This window comes from Colletotrichum phormii, assembly GCF_030913505.1.
Source record: "Colletotrichum phormii strain CBS 102054 chromosome Unknown BDP81scaffold_25, whole genome shotgun sequence".
NCBI lineage: Eukaryota > Fungi > Ascomycota > Sordariomycetes > Glomerellales > Glomerellaceae > Colletotrichum > Colletotrichum phormii.
The window spans coordinates 654,385-677,625 of NW_026851467.1; the positions used below are offsets into that span (position 1 = coordinate 654,385).

General features: G+C 50.8%; 9 protein-coding genes and 1 non-coding gene across 10 annotated transcripts; 6 read left to right on the forward strand and 4 right to left on the reverse strand.

The window, feature by feature from the left end:
* The first annotated feature begins 372 nt into the window (after positions 1 to 372).
* Positions 373 to 3,051, forward strand: BDP81DRAFT_438261 (heterokaryon incompatibility protein-domain-containing protein). Its single transcript, XM_060591306.1, has one exon. The coding sequence runs from the start codon at positions 775 to 777 to the stop codon at positions 2,875 to 2,877; it is 2,103 nt and encodes a 700-aa protein (XP_060440310.1). The 5' UTR covers positions 373 to 774; the 3' UTR covers positions 2,878 to 3,051.
* Positions 3,052 to 3,465: 414 nt separating this feature from the next.
* BDP81DRAFT_t311 lies at positions 3,466 to 3,556 on the forward strand. Its single transcript has one exon. It is a non-coding gene; the product is annotated as a tRNA-Tyr (tRNA).
* Positions 3,557 to 4,256: 700 nt separating this feature from the next.
* Positions 4,257 to 5,220, forward strand: BDP81DRAFT_453917 (uncharacterized protein; the record flags this gene model as incomplete). Its single annotated transcript, XM_060592879.1, has 3 exons — positions 4,257 to 4,716; positions 4,781 to 4,998; positions 5,083 to 5,220. The coding sequence occupies 3 exons, from the start codon at positions 4,257 to 4,259 to the stop codon at positions 5,218 to 5,220; spliced, it is 816 nt and encodes a 271-aa protein (XP_060440311.1).
* A 798-nt stretch (positions 5,221 to 6,018) lies between these two features.
* Positions 6,019 to 6,962, reverse strand: BDP81DRAFT_464841 (uncharacterized protein; the record flags this gene model as incomplete). Its single annotated transcript, XM_060594205.1, has 2 exons — positions 6,019 to 6,621; positions 6,663 to 6,962. 2 exons carry the CDS (start codon positions 6,960 to 6,962, stop codon positions 6,019 to 6,021), a joined length of 903 nt encoding a protein of 300 aa, XP_060440312.1.
* Positions 6,963 to 7,618: 656 nt separating this feature from the next.
* On the reverse strand, positions 7,619 to 9,671 carry BDP81DRAFT_464842 (uncharacterized protein; the record flags this gene model as incomplete). Its single annotated transcript, XM_060594206.1, has 7 exons — positions 7,619 to 7,934; positions 8,005 to 8,214; positions 8,276 to 8,385; positions 8,438 to 8,492; positions 8,522 to 8,898; positions 8,959 to 9,507; positions 9,624 to 9,671. The coding sequence occupies 7 exons, from the start codon at positions 9,669 to 9,671 to the stop codon at positions 7,619 to 7,621; spliced, it is 1,665 nt and encodes a 554-aa protein (XP_060440313.1).
* A 913-nt stretch (positions 9,672 to 10,584) lies between these two features.
* On the forward strand, positions 10,585 to 11,595 carry BDP81DRAFT_502032 (uncharacterized protein; the record flags this gene model as incomplete). The annotated part of the gene is made up of 2 exons (XM_060595551.1): positions 10,585 to 10,938; positions 11,056 to 11,595. Coding segments are annotated over 2 exons (510 nt in total), but the record flags the coding sequence as incomplete, so codon positions are not given.
* Positions 11,596 to 12,717: 1,122 nt separating this feature from the next.
* On the reverse strand, positions 12,718 to 16,140 carry BDP81DRAFT_453920 (uncharacterized protein; the record flags this gene model as incomplete). The annotated part of the gene is made up of 1 exon (XM_060592880.1): positions 12,718 to 16,140. The coding sequence occupies one exon, from the start codon at positions 16,138 to 16,140 to the stop codon at positions 12,718 to 12,720; it is 3,423 nt and encodes a 1,140-aa protein (XP_060440315.1).
* A 1,290-nt stretch (positions 16,141 to 17,430) lies between these two features.
* On the forward strand, positions 17,431 to 18,174 carry BDP81DRAFT_453921 (uncharacterized protein; the record flags this gene model as incomplete). The annotated part of the gene is made up of 1 exon (XM_060592881.1): positions 17,431 to 18,174. One exon carries the CDS (start codon positions 17,431 to 17,433, stop codon positions 18,172 to 18,174), a length of 744 nt encoding a protein of 247 aa, XP_060440316.1.
* Positions 18,175 to 18,649: 475 nt separating this feature from the next.
* On the reverse strand, positions 18,650 to 21,155 carry BDP81DRAFT_358000 (uncharacterized protein). The gene is made up of 2 exons (XM_060586348.1): positions 19,074 to 21,155; positions 18,650 to 19,021 (listed from the first exon to the last, which is right to left on the reverse strand). The coding sequence occupies exons 1-2, from the start codon at positions 21,049 to 21,051 to the stop codon at positions 18,888 to 18,890; spliced, it is 2,112 nt and encodes a 703-aa protein (XP_060440317.1). The 5' UTR covers positions 21,052 to 21,155; the 3' UTR covers positions 18,650 to 18,887.
* Positions 21,156 to 21,425: 270 nt separating this feature from the next.
* BDP81DRAFT_438266 (oxidoreductase-like protein) lies at positions 21,426 to 22,725 on the forward strand. The gene has a single exon (XM_060591307.1). The coding sequence runs from the start codon at positions 21,696 to 21,698 to the stop codon at positions 22,494 to 22,496; it is 801 nt and encodes a 266-aa protein (XP_060440318.1). The 5' UTR covers positions 21,426 to 21,695; the 3' UTR covers positions 22,497 to 22,725.
* The last annotated feature ends 516 nt before the right edge of the window (positions 22,726 to 23,241 follow it).

Sequence of the window (23,241 nt, forward strand, 5' to 3'; positions counted from 1 at the left end):
TACACTGTTTGACGTCTGGTGTCTGCACCTCCACGAGAGCTACCTGGGTGCGATTTCCTTTGAATGACGACCATTGTTGGTTCCACGGGGTCGTATACGACAAATAGTGGTAGCAATTATCACTCGTCTGTTGGTGATCCTATTGCTTGTTCTTCTTGTTTTTCTATCTTACATTGTAGGCAGGAGTCGGTCGAAGTAGGTAGTGACGGCCTGGGTGGTTGCCCCACCTTTATCCGGCCGTGATGACTAAGCCAGTTGTCCCACTTCGCCCAGGGCAGGTGCCAGCCAGCCCATGGTACCTGCCTATTACTCCTTATCAGCCTTTGCTGTTCCAACAACCATGATATCATTTGAAACTCGTTCAAATAAAGTTATGCTGAGCACTGCATCATTTTGACTGAGCTTTATGAGCGTAAACAGATTAGCTTCGAGGCAAAGAGGCTTGGCCAAAATACTAACCAGAAAGAGTTGCCATTTCCCGTTTGAGGCTTTGCTGCAGCCTAGGCGATCACACCACACGTTTAGTAGCTGCGGATACTCAGCTGAACACACGACCCACACGCTTCTAAGGAGGGGGAAGTTAGAACATCACACTGAACTTCAGTTCTTCATGGTCACCACCACAGGTTCCCAGGTACAGCATTGATCTGTCTTAGCTGGCAAAAGAGTTTCATTAAAAGCCGACAGATCTACCGAACCCTTCTAGCCATCTCGTGATTCACGACTTCTGATTTAGCGACTGAAATCCACGCAAGTACCTAGTTCATACGAAAAATGTCTAGCCTAATCGAATACTCTCCGACGCAAGCTGGGGAGACTCTTGGAGTCGAACAACTCTCGCCAGATCTCTTCAAGCTGTCATTGACGAGAGCCAACAAGTTCAGTATTTTCTCCGAGGCCATCGGCAGCTTAGATTCAGGCCGCGGAGAAGCAGACCTCATCCTCAGCAACCTCCAGGCATGGTCCGCCGAGGCCGCGGAACGCTTCCAGCGACGCACCTCAGACGTCATTCTCGACACTCCATTCCGGCTGCTTTGCTCAAGTCCAACTGGAATCCCATTCGATAGTCGTTTTGTGATCCGACAGTTTCTAGCCATTAGCTACAGTTGGCACAACCCGAGTTGGCCGGGGACACCACAATCGGTCCCAGAGCCTGGAGGGGTGTGGCCAGTTGGCAAACGTTTCGCCGATGCAATTCTAGAACAACGAGGCCATCCGCGCGAGGGAATGTGGATAGACCAGGTCTGCATCAATCAGCGTGATGAGTTTGAGCAGCAAAGAGCTATCGCGTCAATGGACGTTGTCTACAAATCTTGTCGGAAGCTGGTTGTATTGCTGGAGGATGCTGAGCTCACCAATGACGAGGCCGAGTTGTTCGACCTGTATGATGGCTACAGGTCTCCGTGTGCTCTCGAAAGGGACCCGACTGATGATAGAGAGATTTCACTCTTGATTTCACTCTATGACAAAGTGGCCGCCGCTCGGTGGTGGCAGCGTTCATGGTGTTACCACGAATTCGTTGTTGCCGAGCCGTGGAGTGACAAGCGACATCAACGAGTTCACAATACCGTTTTCATCCTGGGCCTTGGTGAAGACAGAACGGTTACGGTGGAGTGGACTACACTGCATGCAATTCTAGCAACCATCACAGTACAGCTCGGCCATCAGAATGAACGGAGCATTCATCTCAACCCAATCCTCTCTGGGTTCGCGAATCGCACATCCCCACAGTTCGACAATCCAGATCGCAAGGTCGGCGAAATCCGGTCCAGTTTCATGGCGAAGTTCAACGCCATCGCGCAGACGGGGTGCCTGATGCCTGGTGACAGGCTCAGCGTGTGCCTCAATCTCATCGGTCTTGGCTTGGCATTCTTCCGATCTGAGGAGCCGACAGTAGACGAGGTGTACTATCTGGCAGTTCTACTGGCCCTCGCAGCAGGCGAAAAGATGCCTCTTGCTTTCACCAATATAGAGCCCCTGACATTTTGCGGAAAGGGATCATGGCTTGCACGACCGGTCACGGCGGCGGACACCACGCTCAACAAGTTCACGTTGGGGGACATCAAAGGCATCCACGCCGTGACCTTCAATAAAATAGAAATCGACATGGTCTTTTTCAATCGGGGTGTATTGTGGGGTTCAGAAGAGGAACTCCAGCGCACATATGCCATCTTTCCAGACATGATAAGGAATACCCCGCCGCCGCTCAAAGCCCAGGTCAAAATGCCGGAGTTCCAGCCTGAAGAGAATATTGATTCGCCGCGAAGACGATTCCTTGCCGCCGTGCTGTCGAGTGGGCCAGACCTGTTGAGGCGCCTTTGGGCCCAGCTCGATCGTGAAGTGGTAAAGTGGAACTACAACACGGGCATCTTTGCAGACTTCAGAGTGAACGAGAGTTTGCGCCCTGGAGCGGAAGAGATGCTCAAGGCTTTTGCCAAGAGCGATCAGGGTCTGGTTGACATTGAAGACGGCATCACAGTCGAAGTTGCTACGGCATTCTTGACATGGATCACGGACCCAAGATCAATCTATTGGATCTCGACATTGGCTCTGCGACTTCCGTGCACACAAGAGGGGAAAGATGCACTTTTGACGGGGTTTAGCTTCACAAAGAACTTCCGACAGAGTGACATTGACACTCGAATGAGGGTGGCAGTGCCGACGGATCTGCTGGAAGATGACTGCGCGTGGATGAGGGCCTGGTTGCTGGTACCGTTAGATGACGAAGACATGGATTCAAAGGGGGCTTGGAAAGTCGCGGGTAAAACTTTGCTTCTGGGTGAGCCAGATCTATCTGCAAATCTGAGACAGATGGAGGATGGCGGATGTTCAGACTCTTTCATGAGCTTACATGCTAGACAGGTTATCGTAGGTTGATCATGGTGAAGAGTACCGGGCGAATAGGCATTGCGTGTTCCTGAGAGTTTCATTCCCAAAGTCATATGAAAGCGAAGAAGTTATTTACTTCGTTATTTAGTCGTGGTAAACTAATTCGTGAGAGCTGTGCATGGACAATAAGAAGCACGTAGCTTTCCAAGATCTTAGGTCCGTCGATATCTCGTATCACTCTGAGCCCTCAGTCTTCAGGCAGTGACCTCCATATTTATGGTCAGGTCAATATCTACAGCTTCTCTACGACACATATTCCTGTCTAGGAGTACACACTGACCAAAATTTTCGGCTCGGCAGGACTCACGTCTCAATGAGCTCAATTTGATAATGTGAGGTGAGCTCGTCACACAATGTTCTTAGCAACGATATCACAACTAACACTCCATCTTTGGAATGAACTCGTATGTCAAGTCGAAGTATCCTCGGACGCATATTCCATACTGTCCCCGAACTCTCTTACTCAGTCACAGGTACATGTAGGTGACGAGGGTCAAGCGGTGGGTCACCACTATGCTTCTTGTGGCATTTCTCTCAGCATGTCCACCACACCGAGCAAGGCACAGCCTTGAACTCCTCTCCTTGGTGTAGTTGGTTTATCACGTTCGACTGTAATGGTTTATCCCTTGTTATCGAAAGGTCTCTGGTTCGATTCTGGAAGGAGAGAGTGCGTGCATTTTTTGTTTTGCCTGTTTTCCAAGTTGAACCACATTGTGTTCGATTCACAACTTACCGTAGCTGCTTTCTTTTTGCTGCGGGGTTGTTAAGTGAAGTGGATAATTATTGAACAGTTGGGGACAGTACGCTTTGCCTGAGCATCATATTACATACTTTCAGATAGTGAAAGGCCGGAATGACGCTGAACGTGCCAAAGTTAGTGTAATTTGGTGAAGTCTGAACCATATTACTCATCAATCATAACGACTTCTGTTCTTGAGTTCGGTACCATCAATGGCTTTTGACGAAATCATTTGCACTAACACATCTTGGGCTGCCCAAAAGCCTTCCTTCATATTTTTAAGGCAATTTGTTATGAATGACGCTGGCATAGATAGGTAGGTATGTCCAAATGGTCTTTTTCTGTGCGTGCAGGTAAGTAAGCAGACGTGCAATTCATTTATTACGTATTCTACGGCTGGCCACAACTTCCGATCGAATGTTTGTTGAACGGTAGGAGCACAGCTCTTGGCATCATTCGATTTGACGTTGGCCCCAACATGCAAGTATTATGAAAGAGCCCCTTGCATCCAATGGGTCTGGCCTAATGAAGTGCACCTGACACCTTCGCGTTCCCCTCATTCCGCTCAGTCCGTGTGCATCTTCGCGTCAACAACGTCCAGTCCATCAAGTACAAGTGCACGCTCGCCATGGCTCGTCGCAAGAAGCGCACCGCCAAGAATGAGAACTTCGTCTATAGTCATGATGAGCTCGTATCGCTCATTAAGAAGCATTATCAACTGCTGATTGACATGGCCTACTTCGAGCCCGAAGATGTCCGCTGGCCATCAGAGCCCGCTGGATGGTCCGACGAGGACCTAAACGTGAACGCACTACAAATACTAGGTCGCGATGTCAAGGTCATTCAACTACTTCGGCATATCCCTTATCCCCGCAAAAGAAAGACTGAGGTCTACTTCGCGTCCATGGCTATTTCCTACTTGCATGAGCACTGGCAGCCCGGGACCGGCCGTCGCGTCAACTGGCACAAGAGGTCGTTCTGTGCGCTCGGCCTGGCGCCTTTCGACGGACCCATGCCACCGCATCTCATCACGCTGACGTGCGAGGAATCAGAGATAGGAATCACTTGGGTCATCGACACCGATAGAGGTGACCTCGGGCCCCTGAAGTTCGCCAGTGTCTACGTACTAACTCACTGCGTTTCTATCGTCAGGTTGCATCTACCCTCACGCGGATGAATATTACCTATTTGACGACGAACCTCCTGAGGTCGACGAGCAGCAGATGTGGTGGCTCAAAGCAAAGGCTCTCTCGTTCAAAGAGTTCTTTGATAAGATTCGAAATCAGATTTCTTCTCTGACACTTGTGCCGGCTCCTGCGGCGGGAAACCTTGGGAAGAGTATCATGGGTAGCGGGGACTTTGGGTCAGAGGTAAGCGGAGATATGCATCGACTGAGAACTTCCTGCTCATCTCGCAGAGAAGGTGAGCCCTGAACTGCTCCTGACATCCTCTAGGGTATCAAAAGACTGTACTATGAGTACGGCTGGCCGGGGCCTTTACGCAAGGAGGAATTCCTTCAAGAAGCGGTACCAGTGCGGGAGTCTGGCATTCGAGAGCTATCACGTCAAGACAATGAGTTTCACAACGCTTAAGGTAGTTGTAAAATGCTTGACTTCCATGTTCTCAAACCTATCCGCCGACGCTCAATTCCGTATTCATCGGGCAAGCCAGAAGGACTCGGCAGAACTTGGTTGATATCAAGGAGTTTTGAGTCAATGAGAGCAATTCCACTCCCAAGGCAGACGATGAGTAGCTTCTGGACAAGTTCCTTTCTTGATTATGAAAGTGTAGCCTGCAATCGCAGCAGTGCTGGGTTAGAGAACAGGAGAATCGGGGCTACGCAACTCGCCGGAGTCAGGCCCTTGCGCTTCCTTCTGCATCTGCGTTCACTACGACAGCGCATTTTCTTTCGAGTTACCTTGAAGATCCATTCGACTGGCGATTCCGATCTGCGAAGAAGCTGCGACTTTCAAGACACCAGGCGCCAAATTTAATGTTGTTCACGACGAAGCAGATGACGAATAACAAATCCGACTATGGTGATTATTGGATTAAATACATGATCTCATACACCTCTCTAGTTCTATTTAACGAGCACCCGGTCGACGACGACTTGTCCGTTCAATTTTGCTCACTAACTATCCAAATCAATGAAGATTGCTGCCAAAAATTTGCTCGCCCTATAAAATTCTACTTGAGTGACCTGTGTGCACTTCAAATTACCTATGTCATAATGTTTCCACTCAATCCACGTCTCGCAGAATTTTGTTCCATGCCGAGCGTTGCCAGTCCAACGTGATGTTGCCCTTCTTTCGTTCACTGCGGCGTGAAGTAGCCCAAGCGGGTCCCACGCGAGTAGTTTCGTTTCCTTCCACATCAAAACAAGGGAACTACCCCATTGGGGTCTCGAGTGGAGGCCAGTCGATGGGCTCCTGCGCTTCCGTATAAACAGAAAGACTTTTCCCTTCCCTCCTCTCTTCTACCCAACGATCGAGAACTGATCGATGTTCCGAGACGGAATGATCGAGCTGTACCTCTGGATGCTTGGGCCATACGGGCAACCCCTGAACATCATTGGGGTTCTGCTTCTCATGTGGCACCTCCCTGAAATGGTTGTCACGGGTGATGATCTCGTACAGGGTGAATATAACGCCCTTGATATCGTTACGATTTTCAACATACCCAGTGCCTCCAATGCGACCCGAGTAGTCGAAGTCAAATAGCAGCAGGTTATCTGTCGACAGATCGACTAGCAGATTCCTTGCATCAATATCTTGATGCATGATGCCGTGCTTCAGGTTGAGATCGTCGACAACGCGAGTCAACTGCTCAAGCCACTTGAGTTTGAACACGCGGGATTGATTATCTTCGAGTGTTTCGCCAGGAATATAGATACTTGTGAACCCAACAACGCGGCCTTTCAGTTCATCCACCACTAGTCGATCAAAAGGGACAATATTTGAGTGGCGAGGGAGACGCATCCACAGATTGCCCTTTGAATGAACTGTAAAAGAAAGTAGTATTTGAAGACGACTTTCTTTGGGCCATTGTCGTCTGGGTGTGGCTGATACGACACAAGATCAATGTCAGGACCGAGTCGATTAATTTCCTGTAGCTCAGAGCGAACAATCGTTCTGATACCCTCAGGTCGTTGAATTTCCTTTAGAGGCGGGTAATGCACGCATAAGTTTTCGTCGTCTTCGGGATCGGTGGACATGGAGGTCAAATTATCGTCTGGAGAGACCTTGATTGCGTACACATCATCTGGAAGAGAATCGATATGTTTCTTGAGGATTTCCACGGCCAGGTCCTCGCTTTCTTGCTTTCCGTCCATGGTGACGGCGATTGTTCGCCTCTGGTCAATACTGAGAATTTACCATGTGCTGGGTCCTTTGGGAAAGATGGCCCCGCCTGGAGCCCAGTATCCGAACTCTGGGTTGATCATCTCCTTGTGATGCGTGGTGATAGTTGCTGATGAGGTCCGAGGCAAGTTGTGCGATGCAACAGAGCTTGGGCGATTGGGCTGTGTGGTAAGACTGGCCTAGGTGATTTTAAGGGATAAGTCTGGACATAATGTTTGTAAAGGGGTAAACAGAGATGGTTGGCACGGCTGGAAAGTCTTGCGCCTCACAAACGCGGGGTAATAATTGATATCGAAGAAAGGGATACATAGTGTCAACCAACAGCCAAGACACATTACACAATCATGGGTAATACATATTCCAGTTTGCGGCGCATTATGTCCTCGCAACGTCTACCTATTATTAAGGTAGCTGCCGAAAAGTGTCAATTTTGGTGTGGGCTTCTAAATTTCTCAGCCGAGACTTGGGGTGTACCAGCGAGGCACTTCATTTCGTAGCCATTGGCGCATCGCTCGCTGTGCTTTGTCAACTTATGACACCAGTCGCGCAATCCTGTGGTTCCATGATCGTGCCATACGTTATCAATCTATCCAAGTTCGGTGCGAAACTTCTACAGGCAATAGTCCCTTCATTCCATTTCAAAATCAACTAGAACGTTCTTCGCAGCCACCCGTTTGCCGTTGTGGAAAACCTCACAGGACATCTCTACTTCCCACTCCAGTCTATAGAAAACCTTGCCAACGGGATTGGTAAAGGTAGGTAGAGACTCGAAATCAATTTTCCTGTTCCAAGTGATTGTGCATAATTCCTTGACGTCTGAGTCTTTGCGCGTAGGTGCCGGCGATGAGGCAGAGTAGCAAAGTCTTTCGACGATTTCGCTAGGAGGTTTGTCGTAAAGACGGTAGTAGCCATGGCGAAGGGCCTTGGTCTCGCAAATGTCTGTGCTTTACGAGACGGTTCAGGAGACAACTAATCGCAGGAATGATCTATGGCATAATTACCTCTGTCAGATACCACTTCATCTCGTTGTCTGCCTTCCAATTCATCTCTTGCACGTCCCACACCCTATCAATCTTCAGATGGACTTGGGGGTCGTAATTCTTAAAGTGACTTTGACCATAATTGAGTCCTGCAATCCTAGACTTTATTGCCTGGGCGTGACTTGGTACTTCGTTCTGACACGCAAGTCCTCGCAGCACAGCGCCTCGGCATACGGCACTCCAACTGGTTCAACCCACAGTCAGCACATACAAACGCTTCAATTCCAATAGAAAGTGATACTAACGGTCTCGATCCTTGCGCTTGTAGAACTTGTGTGTCACTGGTGGCAAGTTCTCGAGCAAGATGTGTGTAGAGGTAGGGGCAGCGACCAAAGCCCCCTACAAGAATGATGTACTGACATGCATTAGTATTCCAGTGACTTCGGAAGCCTTTGAGGTGATCTTACCTTTGGTTTCCTATGATGCTTTTCTTCGATTTGATGGATCTGCTCTCCGACCAATCTTCGACTTCTTTGGCGATCGGCCGGAACACGAGGTCCAAGTCCGCATGGCTAAGTATCAGGGTCCCTCTTCGAAAGGTGCTGCTGTGACTCTTCTGTTGACGACTTTGGGGCATAGTCACAACCCAATCTTTCTGTTGGCCGTAAAATTGCTTTTTGATGCCATGCTCCCAATTGTCATTTAGAAGCCTCTTCACCTCATCTTTGGACATCGCGTCCCACATGCCTGGGCTTAGCTGGTGACTCAACAGCTCGACGAAGGCTTGGTCAAGGAATACGCCACCGCAACGCCTGCCGTTTACCTTTACCACTTCCTTCACAGCCACGGGGCTGGTACCTACAACCTCATAGGCCATAAGGTCGACTGTGCCGCCCCCAGCATCGCAGACAACGAAATAATCACCATCCTATAAAGAGGTTTAGTACTTGGGATCCAAGACATATGATGGTAGAACAAAGCGACCTACCTGAATATCAGGGCGGTTCTTAAGATCTTCCATCGTAGCCAAAGCAGCGGCCTCGGCTTCCGAGATGAATGATAAGACGGTGTCACCTGCCGGACGAGTTTCTAGGATCCCAGCATTCTCCACCGCGCGCTTCATACGTGCTTTAGAGTATTCAGGCCAAATTGCTGGAAGAGTTATAACCACATGAAATTTGCAAAGCTTCATGAGGCCTATTCCTGTCGACTGACCGATGTGGTCGATGGCATGATTCCATAGGCGACGAAGATAGCTGCTCACAGCCTCCACTGTATCCCTGTTTGCATCGTCTAGAAGTCTTTTGGCAGTGGCTATCTGACGTGAGTTCTGCAGGTCAGGAGAAAGATTTTTTGCATCGATGAGAAGCAGCTTAAACCATTTGAGGGCTTCTTCATCAGTGGCGGCTGGTATGTTGTAGCCCCAAAAAGCTTCATCTTGAAGACCGCGATAAAGCAACGTGGACGGTGTCTTCTCGGTGTCGGAGTTGAAGTTCAACTCCGATGCCCATTGATTGATAACTTCAATGTTTTTGGGCTAGCCTGAGAAGGCCCAGCTAACACCAGAAAATCTATTATTTCAATCAGTTAAATGGCCTATTAAGCCGCAAATGAAACCTAAGTTGTCCCAAAGTCGATGCCGATGACAATAACATTTTTCTGCTCGGTGCTGATAGGATCTCTGTAACACAGCTCGACCATACTGACTGATCTTGACAGGAGTTGTGGACTTGTTACTGAGAATACCGAGATAACTTGATAGCTAACAGTTGTCACTTGTTTGCACTATGTAGATATGATGGAGCAAAAAGCAATGAGAATATAAGGTAGTCAAGGTGAAGAAGGGAGCTGGACCTTGTGCTCGGAGAGGTGTGTTTAAGTGAGAAATCAAACTACAGGACATTTCACTTTTCCACCGTGGTTCAGACCTTGCACATGCTTCAACTCATCTTCTAGGTTCATGCAACTACTAACTAGCTTTCGAGATTTGTTTCCGATGATGGCTGCCTTTTGTGGTCATCCTTAATCTTGAGGTGCTTTACAGACCGACCCCAGTCTCGCTTCCACCGTTGTCAGATATCCTTATTCATGTGATGTTCAAAGGGAGTATTTATTGACCATACGAACTCCCCACAGCTCTCATTAGATCACTCGCCTCAAAAGAAACCTTTTTTTATCGTAGCCCTCGAGAAGCTTACTTACGTATGCTCATTGCCGTGCAGTGAGGTTAAAACAACACCAGAACCAACGAAGCGGTATCCTCTTGACGCTAGAGATTGTCAACACTCTCCGCGCAATTATTCCATCAATTAGGCACAAGGCACGACCGAAAACCAAACCGGTTGCAGGCTACACCAGATGAGTCAGGCTTGCCACCAAGTTCAGAACACGACCGACGAGTTGAACAGCCTGAATCTATGCTGGCCGGTAGCCACCGAAGATTGTCAAACTGGTTCTTTACACATGTACCCACACATAGCATGCGGCGTGATCAAACGGGAGAGATCGACAATTTCCAGAATGAAAACACACTGCTGCAAGAACAAATAGATCAACAAGACAAACACTCGTGTCATGCAAGGCAGCTTTTGACCAAGCTTCGCGACGCGTGAAGGAGCTTGAGCGACAACTCACAGACTCGAAACGAGCATACGATGCACATGTCCGGCAGAGAGACCTGGATCATCAGCGCGAAATTAGGGGGTTAAAGGGTCATATCTGTGACTTTGAAGCTGCTAGATCTGCAGAAAAGACCATTGCAAATAGAAAGAAAGTCTCCGACACCGCAATACTCGAAATCTGGCAACAGATGGCGTACAATATCCGCGCTGTTGCCACAACCCTTCTCACTTACTGCCAGGCGAAAGAGGAGTTGGAGAAGGGCTTTCAGACCTGCCAAACTACGGCTGTAGGGATGACCCCCTTTGAATATGATTTGCTTGCAAACGAAGATATGAGATCTGCTATCGTTGAACATCATATCTGGCGGCGCATCCTATCTCGCATTTTTGGAGATGGTCCTCCAAGGGAACATTCCGGAGCCTGGGGCGGGACGGCTGGCTCTAGGCTTCTTTTTCTTTGCAAGGTTTTGATCAGTGAGTTCTTCTCTTCGAATGGCCTCGTTTACCAGCTTACTTATCTCTTCGGAATAGCCGCAGTTTCTCTCGACACTGCCCCGGAGTTCTTAAAATGGAGATCTGAGGGCGCTGCTATGGTAGAGGATCTTTTCGGGCCACAGTAACAGAGGCTACGACATCTGTCAGATACAGAGCAAAGGGGCTTCTCGGTCTTAATACCCCCGGACAAAAAGGGCGATCGGTTAGTGAGACACAGCTTCTACAGAGACTTACTTGCGATCATGAAGGACGCAGTTAAGCTTCAGTCGATCTTCATTAAGTCGAGAGCGTTTTTCCATATTTATTAGTTGGACGTAGCCAATCCTCCTGATGGGAAAGCGACATTGATATACAACCCGGACATGATGGAGGCTGATGCTTGAGAGAAAACACTGGGAATGGGGAATGGCGTGATTCTCAACACATCGCCAGGTCTTACCAAAGCCGGTACTGCCAATGGAGATAGTTACGACTGTGTGATGGTGTTGGTGAAACCTAGGGTAGTATGCGACTAAGTAAGGTAGGGACATGGAGTAGGATTACCCACTGATTTAGCTGTTCTCTTGACTGCTTCGCGTAACGAAGCCAAATCCCATTTATCTTACCATAAAACCCATTCTTAACGAGACAATCGCGTCAGGCTTTCTCAAGAATTCGCTGCAACACTTCTCTCCAAAGAACTTGTCAATATTTATCGGTCCCTTCGTTTTAAATTAGTCTACATGTGTGCTGGCCTGGATCAGGATAGCTCCATGATCATCTTCCTACTCACTAGTGAAAAGCTTCTGATTATGATACTTGCTAGTATTGTGATGCCCGGCACAGGAACATCTCGATGTCGACATTCGTTGCCTACCTAGCATCGTTGCCTTCGATAGCAGGTCTGCCAGCAATGGTGATCGACCACTCCTGAAAGTTCACCGGGTCGTTCAAATTAGCTCCAAACTTACTACCGAACTTCGTCTTGGACTGAACATGGTGGTTTGATAATTCTCTTAGAATAAGCTTTGCACTAAGTTGAGTTCTGGTTGGCCTCCTGCGCAGAGTTCAGCAACATCATTTTGTAGAACCGGTGGGCCTCCAAGGACTTAGTTACCCTTCAAAGTTTACGAAGACGGGTTGGCCTCCTGCATAAGGTAATTAGTGTCAAAGTTTCATATAAGCTGTCTTTGATTTTTCAATTACTTGTGACACTAGACGACACACAATCATCTCCGGTGTGCCTCTTGAGTCTCAAGTTCACAAAGGCTATGCATTTCTCTAACTCTCATCTGCGGCATCACAAGCAGATCTTGTAATGCCGAAGGTAACAAATTTACGAAATTTAATGCATTCAGCAAATAGACATTTGAATGATTAACCTTAAGTGGAAGACTATTCTGGACTTTTAGGTCACGGATAAGTCGAATGTTGATCCGCAGGCTTCCCCATTTAATTAGTAAGAATTTTAGTTCGCCAATCCATCATTACACCCATTTATGGAGCCTTGGACTTCGACAAGAACTAGGCCTGGTCCCAGCAAGGCCAATTTCACCTTCTAAGGTCGGGATTGATGCAAGCGTGCGGTGACTTTTCCTCAGTAACATTGAGTCACTAACTTCAGAGACTTCTTTCCTTACGTATTGCTAATGTCAGGGCCCTCCATAAACCAAAAGGCTCCGGAAACTAACTCGACCGAACCCACGAGTGCGTAACACTTGTCTACCGCGATGACATGGAAACTCAGCCACAGTCATCACACTGATCTGCTCAGCCCCAAGACCTACTTCCTTCAACAGCTCCAAGATCGCACACATCGTTTCCCCCGACGCGAACACGTCATCTACAACCACAACTGACGCCTCGCTCCGAATCGCATCTCGATCCAACTCAAGTCTTCTTCCCTCTACCCCGTTCACCCCCGATGAGATGTGAGACACAGGCTTGGCAATAGAAACAACAGGTGGCGGCAGCTTGCCAGCCTCTCGGATCGAGACTAACGGCAGACCAACCTGCAACGCCAATGCTGACGCAAAGATGAAGCCGCCTGCCTCGCAGCTGACGATGGCGTCGACTTTTGACCAGGCTCCCGTGAAGTGAGACTGTAGAAGAGACGTACTTAAAGCCAAGCCACCCGGCATCTGGGCGATGTTAAGGATATGGCGGAATTCGATGCCTGGACGTGGAAAGTCTGGTATGATGCGCACCATATCGTTGAGCCGCCTCAAGTCTGCACTTATGAAAGGAAGCAGACTTTTTCCTGCGAAGGCTCTTGGAGCGTCATCTCCCGCGGTGTCATTATAGAAAGACAAGCTGGGCCTGTAGTCGCAGTCACCCCTTGCCGGCAGCAGCTCAGCAGTCAGCTTGCCAGGTTCCTCTTGAGAGCCATTGTAATCTTCTATGCCAGTGCTGAATCTTTGCCGAAGTTGTTTGATAATTAGTCCGGGTTTGACGCGGACATCGACAAGCCTGCTGTTGGGCACCAGGTGGCCCAAAGTTGTGACCGGCGCCTGATCTCTCATGCCTGTGATGAGCAGCACATCCACGCCAACAGCGCCGTAAACAACGTCTAGAAAGTTCTCAACTGGAAGCTGAGGTCGTTCCTGCACACGTTCATTGAAGAACGCTGTCAAAGCCGGCCGATGCCTCTCCTTGTACTCTCGCTCACTGAGCATTCGTCCCAAGTCCGCGCCCGTAGCCGCGGCGAATTGCCGCTTGATTGCATCGCTGATGCTAACAACACGCGCAGTCTTGCCATGTTTATTGAATTCATCAGTCCAGATCTCAGCGCAGGAATCTTTGCCCGCACAGTTGTCCCCAGTCACCAAGATGATAAGGCCTGGTTCCATCGGCTCTCTTGGGAGGGGGCAGGCATATGCAAGTATGTGACGCGGGTCCGCGACACGTTTGAGGTGGGCTAGACGAGGGCGATTTGGTCCGAAAGCTCTGGCTGCCAGTGCTGCGTCTCGGGGATCAGGCCCGAGGTCGGCACCGTAAGCTCCGGTGCTAAGCGGCAAGAGAGTCCCGGCAACGGCGTAGACCCACTCTACGGCGGCCCGAGCAACTTGGGATCCGTCTTGCTCGCGCGGCCAGACGCCAGTGATGACGCAGGCAAAGTCCCAATCACGGCAGCCGAAAGCGGTGACTGATTCCGGCAGATCGCTGATTGCACCACCGCCTTGAAGGAGATGAAGGTAACTTAGCGCAGAGGGGCGGGTTTGGACGGCTGAGATCAATGCGTTTGCAACGTCGACCCTTCCGATATCCTTGAGGTATACGCAGCGCTTGAAAGCAGATGTCTTGCCTCCAGCGTGGCCACCGTGCATTGCTGACATGTACATCTCAGTTTCGAAGAGACCGATGCTGTCCACGATCTTGGTGCTGTACTCCGGGCCCAGAATCGTGGCCATGGGCGTGGAAATAGGCGTGGGAGTTTCAGCCAATCTACCAGCAGTTGAGGCTTCGTACATGGTCACGCCGAGATGGAGTTTCCCAGTGTCCCAGTATAGAAACGCGTCGGCAGAACTGTGTCGAGAAAGTTGACTAGCAATGTCATGGTCGAATTCAGCAACCTTGCCTTGCGCCTCGTCGTCGTCACGCAGCGGTATGACCCAGTTCCTAATCAAGAACGTTGGAGCTGGCTGTCCTGCAAAGACAACGTTGACGACGATGCCAAAGTTGGTTCCTGCCCCCTTGATCGCCCACAGCAATTCTTTTTCGTTCTCTGGGCGTATGGCATCGGCTGGCAGGTGACCTGCAGGAACACGGCCGACGCATGAAATCTGTCCAGAGTCAATGCTAACAAGAACGGCACCGATGATGGCATCGCACGCGAGTCCGTGAAGTCGAGCCAAGTGCCCAATGCCACCTTGAAGCCACAAGCCTGCTCCAACACTTGGCCGAGATCCCAGAGGCACAGTCAGCCCCTTTTTCATGGTCTCGAGGACGATGTCTCCCGTCTTGCAACCGGCACCGGCTATGAACAGGCCTCCGGCTTCCCCTGCGTCAACAACGTGGACCTGATTGAAGGCGCTCATATCAATGGCGACGACATGAGGCCAGAGACAATGACCGCTGTGGCCACCACCCACGACTGTCAACCTCATTTGGTGCTCCAAAGCCCATCGAACACACTCCTGAACTTGCTGAATGTGTGCTGGTCTGATGATCGAGGCCGGACAGTTGATACGAGCTTCCCGGTTTTTGACAGGCATATTCCCATCGACAGTCGGCAGCCGTGAGGTCAACTCTAGCAGCGCGGTCGAATGTCGCGAGAAAGCCATCATGACATCGGACGCAGCGAAGACGAGATGGTCTTTGTCACGGCGGCCGAGTGTGCGGCAATGATTCTGCCATCCTAGTGAAATGCTCGCGGACTTGGGTACAAAGCCAGCGATAAATGAGGCGAAAGAGTCGAGCGAGTTGTTGGAGTCTTCTACGCGGACTGTGCCGGTCGGGAAACAGGCGGTTTGATGAGGTACCAACCCGTTCAAGTCCAACGGGCCGTCTCTGTGGAAAAGTATGACCATGCCTCCAGTTGTTGATTCATCTATGAGGTTGAGTGCTGCACGGATGTAATCGCATTTTGGGCTCATGCCGTACATGCTGTGACAGAACAGGATAACATCGAATTTGTCGTTGCTCAAGATCTTCAGAGAGTTGTCCAGATTGAACGGAGTCTGCCTGATGTCGGGGTCCGTCTCAAGACATTGAAAGACAGCGTTCTCAGTCGATAGAAGATCTTCTTTCAACCTCGAAGCAAAGAGGCCGTTTGGTTCAAAGGCGGTGTACCGTTTGATCTTGCGCTTCACATCACAGGGCAGGTCTCCCAGCACGCTCTTCGATCCAGGTCCAATCTCTAGAACAGAGATACACAAACTCGAATGAAGTATTGAATCGAGGAGCTGAGATAGCTGAGGTAGAATGAAGTCTTGGTATGCTTTAGATGCAGGACCCGCTTTGAAGAAACTGAAGCCGGCGCTGTATTGTGCATCAGATAAAGGCTGAGTGGCGGTTGATCCATGGGCTGCTGCCTGCTGCCTCAGAACACTCTTCAGATGTCCCAACGTTGCCATAATAGGTGACAGGGTAGTTTTGAAGCGTTGGATTGCGTGAGAGAGAAAGGTCAACACCAAGTCGAAGAGCAGGTTATGGCGTTTGATATAAGACCTTACTCAACATGCGGGCTATGCCCTGCGGCAGCTGACCGCAATGGTCCTGAGTTTTTCTGTCGAGTGTCTCGGCCGTTACAAGGTTACACAGTCTTCAGCTCAATCCATCTGCGTGCTTGAAATTTTTGCCGGCCTCCGACATCATGCAAACATGCAGCTCGTTATTCCCTTTGGCCAGTAAGCCAGCATCCAGCATGCGGTGGGCCGCATCAACATGGGAGCAATTATTGCACCAATAGTTTTGCACATGAAAGCGAAATAACTCATGATTTGCATGTTACAAACTTCATATCTTTATGGAAGAAACCAAGACTGCAACCCGAAATCCGGCGAGATGATGTGTGGTTGAGGAAACGGCGATGTTTGGCCCTTCCGCATTGGGTCTGATGACGGCCCCACCCCGGCGTCCGGCCCCGGCCCCGTTTACTTACAACTTTGCCATGGCTTTACAGTTCAAGGCCTTCAATAACAACGGTGACATTACAAGAAAGATTGAACACTTCTTGAATCCCGGATGTACTCGTATCCTATTGGGCTTGGGTTGGGAGTCCAGACGGGGACTATCTACCGCAGTTTGGAGTGCCAGAGCAAATATGTCGAATGTCGAAAGATGGGCGCACACATTTACTGCATCAAACCTTTTCAGCATGATCTTTGTGTTTGTAGCTCATATTGCTGGGATTCAAGGGACATCTTCTATCAAGCTACATTCCTTGTCTTTCGCGAGTTTGCTGTGGTCAGCCGTAGAACCCCCTACTTGTTTGATGTTTCCATGGGAGGAAGTCTTCTGACTTGCGGTGTCTTGGGAATCAATGATCATAGTGATTGTTAGCTATAGGCACCTCCAATCAACAAAGAGGCTGTTCACATACCTACAATACGCAAGTCCTTGCTCAAGTAGCACAGTGAATGGCTGGTGGAAATTTCGTCCGACATGAGAAGTTGTCACGCTCAATAAGAAAACCACCGCATCACGAACTCTCAGCTCACTGTTCAAGCACCACCAGCACCGATTCACCCCAATGTCTTCTAACATCTATATAAAGAATCTTGAAGCAACGAAACCAGCTTCTATCCATCTCTCAAAATCATCACCAAGAACACTACAGATTTCAAAAACAACACAAACCATCACAACAAAAGAAGCACACCCAACATCAACATCAAGAACCCCCAAAACAACAACTCAACACCATGTCCAGCAACAGACACAGCTCCAACAATGGGGACACCCCCCCTCGCCGTCTCTCCCCAGGAATTATAAACGGCTTCTCCGCCCTAGACGCATACTGGCACATGAACCGCAATGCCGCTGCCAATAACGCAGCCTTTACCGGCAACGCCAACAACGGCGCAGGTTTCTCAGGCCCAACTTACGCCAACGGCGGCGGCTCCACTTACGGCGGCGGTTCAACTAACATCCCCTTCCGTCCAGCCAACGGCGTGAATGGAACAAATGGAACAAACGGGAACAGACAGCAGAGCCCCCTGACTCCAATGCGTCCTGCCCCTCGCAGTCCACCCTTCACCCACGCTGGATTTGGTAGAGGCGCCCCTGGACCTGGACCGACGAACGGTATCAATGGATACGGTAGAGGCGGTTCGTCCAACGGCGGTGGAGGAGCCTTCATGTCTGGCGCAAATGGTCCCCGTGCAAGCGATGCGTACCGGGACAGCCCCGCAGCTCTGTTTGGCGTACCAGGCGGCTATGGACGGGGTGGCGGTGGTTCTTCCACCCAGAATGGGATGACCAACGGCCATACCAACGGCTACACCAATGGCTATGGTAGTGATAGTTCGAATGGCAGCCCTACGCGTAGTCCCAATGGTCGGGGCCGTGGACGTGGGAATGGGTATGGTCCCTATGGACCCTACGGCCGCGGTGGTGGCGGTGTTGGCGGCGGCCGGGGTGGTCATTCTGGCGGCTTTTCCTACTAGACTCTAGTAATGGCATGAGCTCTCCCTGAGGTGGTTCGAGAACCTAAGACGGGGCTCTAAGTAGTAATATAGAAAAGGGGCAAGGTCAATGTCTCCTTCAGCAGTATGTAAACATTAATTAGTAGGTAGACCCTAGTCGCGAGCCCATAGATAGCGTCTAACCGAATTGAAGTAAAATTTAAAAACATGATCAACTCTATGCGCAAGAGTATTGCTCTCCGAAACATCTATTCACCCAGTCAGTCGAATAAGCCACCACTGAAGCCCATATATACCCCCTCAACTCCAATCCTGTCACCAGCCAGCAGGCGCCCGTCTAGGTCGACGAGTCGGGTCAAACTGGCTGGGTGGTGGAGTGGTTTATGGTCAATGATCAATTACGCTCACAGCCTACTCGACGACAGGCTACCGAGATCCCGAGTTCGAATCCCAGCATGAGCACCAAGAGATGTAGCCCCTGATTCAGCACCGGGGGGGTGAACTCTTTTTTTTCCCTCCTCATTACTAACAGACGTGGGCGGTAATTTGTTTTATAGTTTTACTGGACACTGACATTACGACAAGGTAGTTGAGGTGCCTCGTTGACGAGCGTGATGTTGAGAGGATGGATGGGAAAGCCCCTGGATTGCGCAAACATTAACATTGTGATGATACGCCCATCTAAAGCACAAAGGTTTTACTATAGAATCAGTGCTGCATGGAACCAGGTATCCTCAAGACAACGCGTCTCCCGCCAGCAAGGCAACAACAGTTCGTACGGCCGTCATCGGCCCCTCGTTACCCTGAACAAATCTTTCGAAAACCTTGGACGCTGCCGCCAATGAACCGCGCTCGTCACCTAAATGCCCTGGTCGATGTTAGTCAGAGGCGTGATACAGGGCTTCCTCAAGGGTACTCACACTTGCCGGGCATGCCAATCACCAACCCAACCTTGCTTTGCGCCTCGCCCGTCCAGTCAAAATCAATCCGCCATAGTAATCTCAAACACGATGTTTCTTCCTTCACGGCGCCTGGTATCGGAATCTCGTAGGCTGTTCGCCCAAGATGAGGCAGCAGTACTGAACGAGGCAGATTCTCGCCCCGATTCCTCTCGGTGGCACCATCCGTATCTTGACTGTTGTCCTCTTCGTCGTCCTTCCTCCTTCGCTTTTTCCGTCTTGTCCGTATCCTCGCCACGCTCTGTGCCAGCTTCTCCTTGTCGCCGAGTTCGGTGTCGAGCGTGTGCCAAACATTCGCTCTCTCGACGGCGACTCTATACCACTCGGACATGGCCCAAGTGACTGTGCTGACGTTTCGGTTCATGTGAGTGTTGGAGCCTCCGATTGTGACCTTTTCAACAAAGGGGCCAAGTTCCGCGACGGCGGCAGGGTCCAGGCGGGGCACTGCGAGCTCCTTGATTTGGAGATTCTCGGTGTCGACAGTCATTTCCATCTTCGCCATGAACAAACCCGCTGGATGAGCCGATCTGACGACGATGTTGTGTTTCCGAAGTAAAGGATCAGAGTTTCTTTCTTTCGGCAGCATGTTCGTCGTTGCTGAAAACTCAAAGGGGGTGAAGGCCTGAAGGTATGGAAGCTCATCGATGGCCGTCATCGCTATGGGGTGGTGAGAAGTCGGAGCGGCGACTTTCTCTGGCTCTTCCTTTGGCAGAGACAGTTGAGCTTGCCCAAGAGATCCGAAAGAAAGCCACGATGTTGGATTCATGGCCATGTCGAACCATCCTTCTGCAACATCTGGCTTGGCTTCCTTCTCAGGGGGCACAAGATGACGGCGGAGCAAGTCGAGAAGTTGGTTTTGACGAGAACGGCCCAAAGGCTGCACATCACCTGATCGACGAGCTTGCGCCTTACGTATCCGCTCGTTCTCATCGGTTGCAAGTTCCAGGTCGGCCTCCAACTTGGCGAGTTGCGCCTGAAGCGCGTCCCTTGTCTCCTTGAGCTCTGCATAGGGATCAGGCACTGGTATCCCACGCCCCTCGTGTGTCCCTGAAGGGCCTTTTGTTGATCTTGTCTGCTTTGCGGTCTGGGTCGGGCTCTTCTCTCGCGCAGCTCGTGCCATGGCCTTTTTGGAGGGCTCCTGCGCTTTTTGAGAAAACTCGGGTGGTCGGAGAGGCGGTTGCTTCAGTGGCGAGCTCTTAGACGGTGAAGCAATCCGCCGCTTCTTTTTCGAGGGCGTATCGTGTATGCCGCGAGGAGGTGTCGTGACGACAGGGTCAGCCTGGCCCCTTTGCGTGGGCGTCGGCGGGAGTTCAGGCTCTTGATCAAGTACAGGCTCAGGTCCGGCTTGAGGTTGACGAGGAGGTGCTCTTCCAAGAGCGGCACCATGGCGAGGAGGTGTGCGGTTCAAGACGCGTCCAGCGAAAGGGTTGAAGTCCTCATCATCGTTGGGTCCAGGTTCGGGAAGTGGCCTGGGAACGGGGATGCCGCCGGACCGGCGTGGCCTAGACGCCAAAGCACCGCTGACCCTCGACTCAAGAGCCATTCGCCGTGCTGGAGATCCCAAGTTGGTTGATTCGACTGCAGTTGACCCAGACATATTACTCCTTGGGCGCGCAGGCCCTCTCTCTAAGAATCGCTCTGCCTGGGTCTCGGACTGGGCAGCTGAACCCTCGCCAGCGACATCTTGGGTGGTAGACTGCGTTGACGGGTTGCTGCTACCCGCCTTTGACGGACTCAGGCTTCGACTTCTTCTTCGTTGGATATCGGGATTCGTCCGGGAGAGGCTTGCTCTAGTTGGCGACGCGAAGGATGGTCTCCTGGGGATTCGCGACCGTGGTGGGGGAGGGTCCGGCGGAGTGGTCGATTCGTTATTGCCTTCGTCGCGCTCTCTGCTCAGGCGGGGAGAAACCCTCCGCCGCTTCGGCGCGGACTCGTCCATGCTCAATGATCAGCGTGAGCCCTACTGAAGCATTTTCAATGCGGAGCTGGGCACTCGAGGTTGTTTTGCAGTGCTGGTTCCGACCTTGGTGAGATGCGCGACGGTCTCTCATCCAGTGGGTGCACAGGCAGCGCGTTGTGTACATGCGACCCCACCGCTTTCCTAATTGGGCAGACCTTGGGAGGTAAACAGGAGAGGTCCTCTTAGAGCTCTTAGGAGCCTGAGTCTAAGTGCAAGCATCTCCCAAATCTTACTCAATTCCAACCACGTTCTAGAGTTCTCTGTTTTATTTTTCGTTTGCTTCTCAGTTTGATAGAAAACTCAAGATACTTCATGATTATTCAGTCGCTGCTGAAAAGCAGTTGTTTGGCCTGCCATTGACGTTTCCTTCCTCACCTTACCTCACCCCCCTCAGAAACGGAGTACAAAGTCTAGACGCGAGAGCACGTGACAGTATCTCCCACCTTACCTAAGCACCAATTTGAGAGACCGATGACGTCCGAGGCTTTGATGACCGCATTCCAATCGCCCTGGTCTCTCCCGCCTCTGTAGTGACAGCAGGCCGGCCTCACTCAACCCCAACAATGCCCATCTCCAAGCTTCAACCTACCTAGAACTGGACATACCAACGGAGCACACTCAATATGTCAGCACCCGCCAGATTACTCCCCCGCCTCCGGCCTCTTGTGCCGCGCATCGCCCGTGTACCCCGAGGTGCCTTCATCACAAGCCAGTCGCAAACCGGCCCGGCACCCATCGAGCCCACCCAGACCCAAGCGCACCCGCTGGGCGCCTACTACGATGCGATCCTCAACGACCCCCAACCCATCCCCGATGTGAAGCCCGAGGAGCCCCCAAACTCCTCCGCCCACAAGCAGGAGCAAGGCCGTAAGACGTCGCCTCCCTCCCCAAGCCCAAGCCCAAATCCAAACCCAACCACCGAACTCGTTGCTGAAGCTCTACCCGCACAGCCGGTGCCGATGCCGCCGCCGCAAACCGCGGCTGAGAAGGCCGCCATCGTCTTCGGCTCTGCCCTGGCCGGCCCTGCCGCGCGCCAGAAGCGTCTCGAGGAGTTGCGTTCCAAGAGCACGACGATAGCGGGGGTGGTCATTCCCCCGCGGCCGGAGGAGCCGGATAACTGCTGCATGAGCGGCTGCGTCAACTGCGTGTGGGAACGGTACAGGGAGGAGATGGAAGACTGGTCGGCGGCGAATGCGGAGGCACAGCTCAAGCTGAAGGAGCAGCAAGGCGCGAGCGATTCAAATACCATGGATGACGACGGCGGCGGTTCAGATACCAATTGGGTGCCGCAGGATCCCAAGATTGCCAAGAACATGTGGGATGAGAAGCTTTACGACGATGTCCCCGTTGGCATCCGAGAGTTTATGAAGACGGAGAAGAAGTTGAAAGCTGTACATGAAAAAGAGGGTACGACTGGAGGCTGAGGGGAACGGTACTTGGTTTCTCGGTTCTTTCTCCTTTCTTCTTCGTCTCATAGCTTGCGTAGGAGGCAATCGTCTTAAAAGTTCCATCATCAGCGTCATCCATAGACATTTGTTACAATACACAATACCACAATCAAGTTGGTTCCCAAGAGCTGTGGTGCTGAAGTATTTACAGCAAAAAACCCACCACATCCTCCCTGGCCAGCTGACTACTGTTTTAATACAGGTGATATTCGAAGTTTCCGACAGCTTCAAGAATTGAAGTGGGGAAGAGAGCAGAGGGTTGACAAAACTATCACATAGCTCGACTGGCCCCATCTCAACGCCGAGAGACAATATCTGTCATCAGCATGGCCAAAGTCCACGGTCATCTTCTCCCTTTATTGTCTTTCAGAAATCCAGGAGCTTTCGTCGTACTTGCCTTGTCAACCTCAGCATGCACCTTCTTTCATCGCCGAATCTCCTTTTCCTCTCATATTTCATCTAAATCTTACACATGCCTTCTTCAACTCGCAATTCACCCCCCTTCACTCACACTCACGTTTTTTTTAAGTCTATGAGCAGTCAGTCACTATAAAGGGCTCAGCCAATGGTCTCTCAATACCTTTCGAACGGCAGTTGAATTGAAGCATGGCATGAAAGGCAGTGATCGGGGGTTCCTCATAATAGTATCTCGTTCATGCAGTCACTCATTCAAACACCAACAGGGGAAATTCACAGGGTACTTAAATACCTTTTCCTCCAA

Bases quoted from the DNA above. Each gene is read 5' to 3' on its own strand.
- BDP81DRAFT_438261 (XM_060591306.1), top strand. From the start codon at position 775: ATGTCTAGCCTAATCGAATACTCTCCGACGCAAGCTGGGGAGACTCTT.
- BDP81DRAFT_358000 (XM_060586348.1), bottom strand. From the start codon at position 21,051: ATGGACGAGTCCGCGCCGAAGCGGCGGAGGGTTTCTCCCCGCCTGAGC. The intron at 19,022-19,073 runs GTGAGTACCCTT...AACATCGACCAG, and splicing joins GATTGGCATGCCCGGCAAGT to GGCATTTAGGTGACGAGCGC.
- BDP81DRAFT_438266 (XM_060591307.1), top strand. From the start codon at position 21,696: ATGTCAGCACCCGCCAGATTACTCCCCCGCCTCCGGCCTCTTGTGCCG.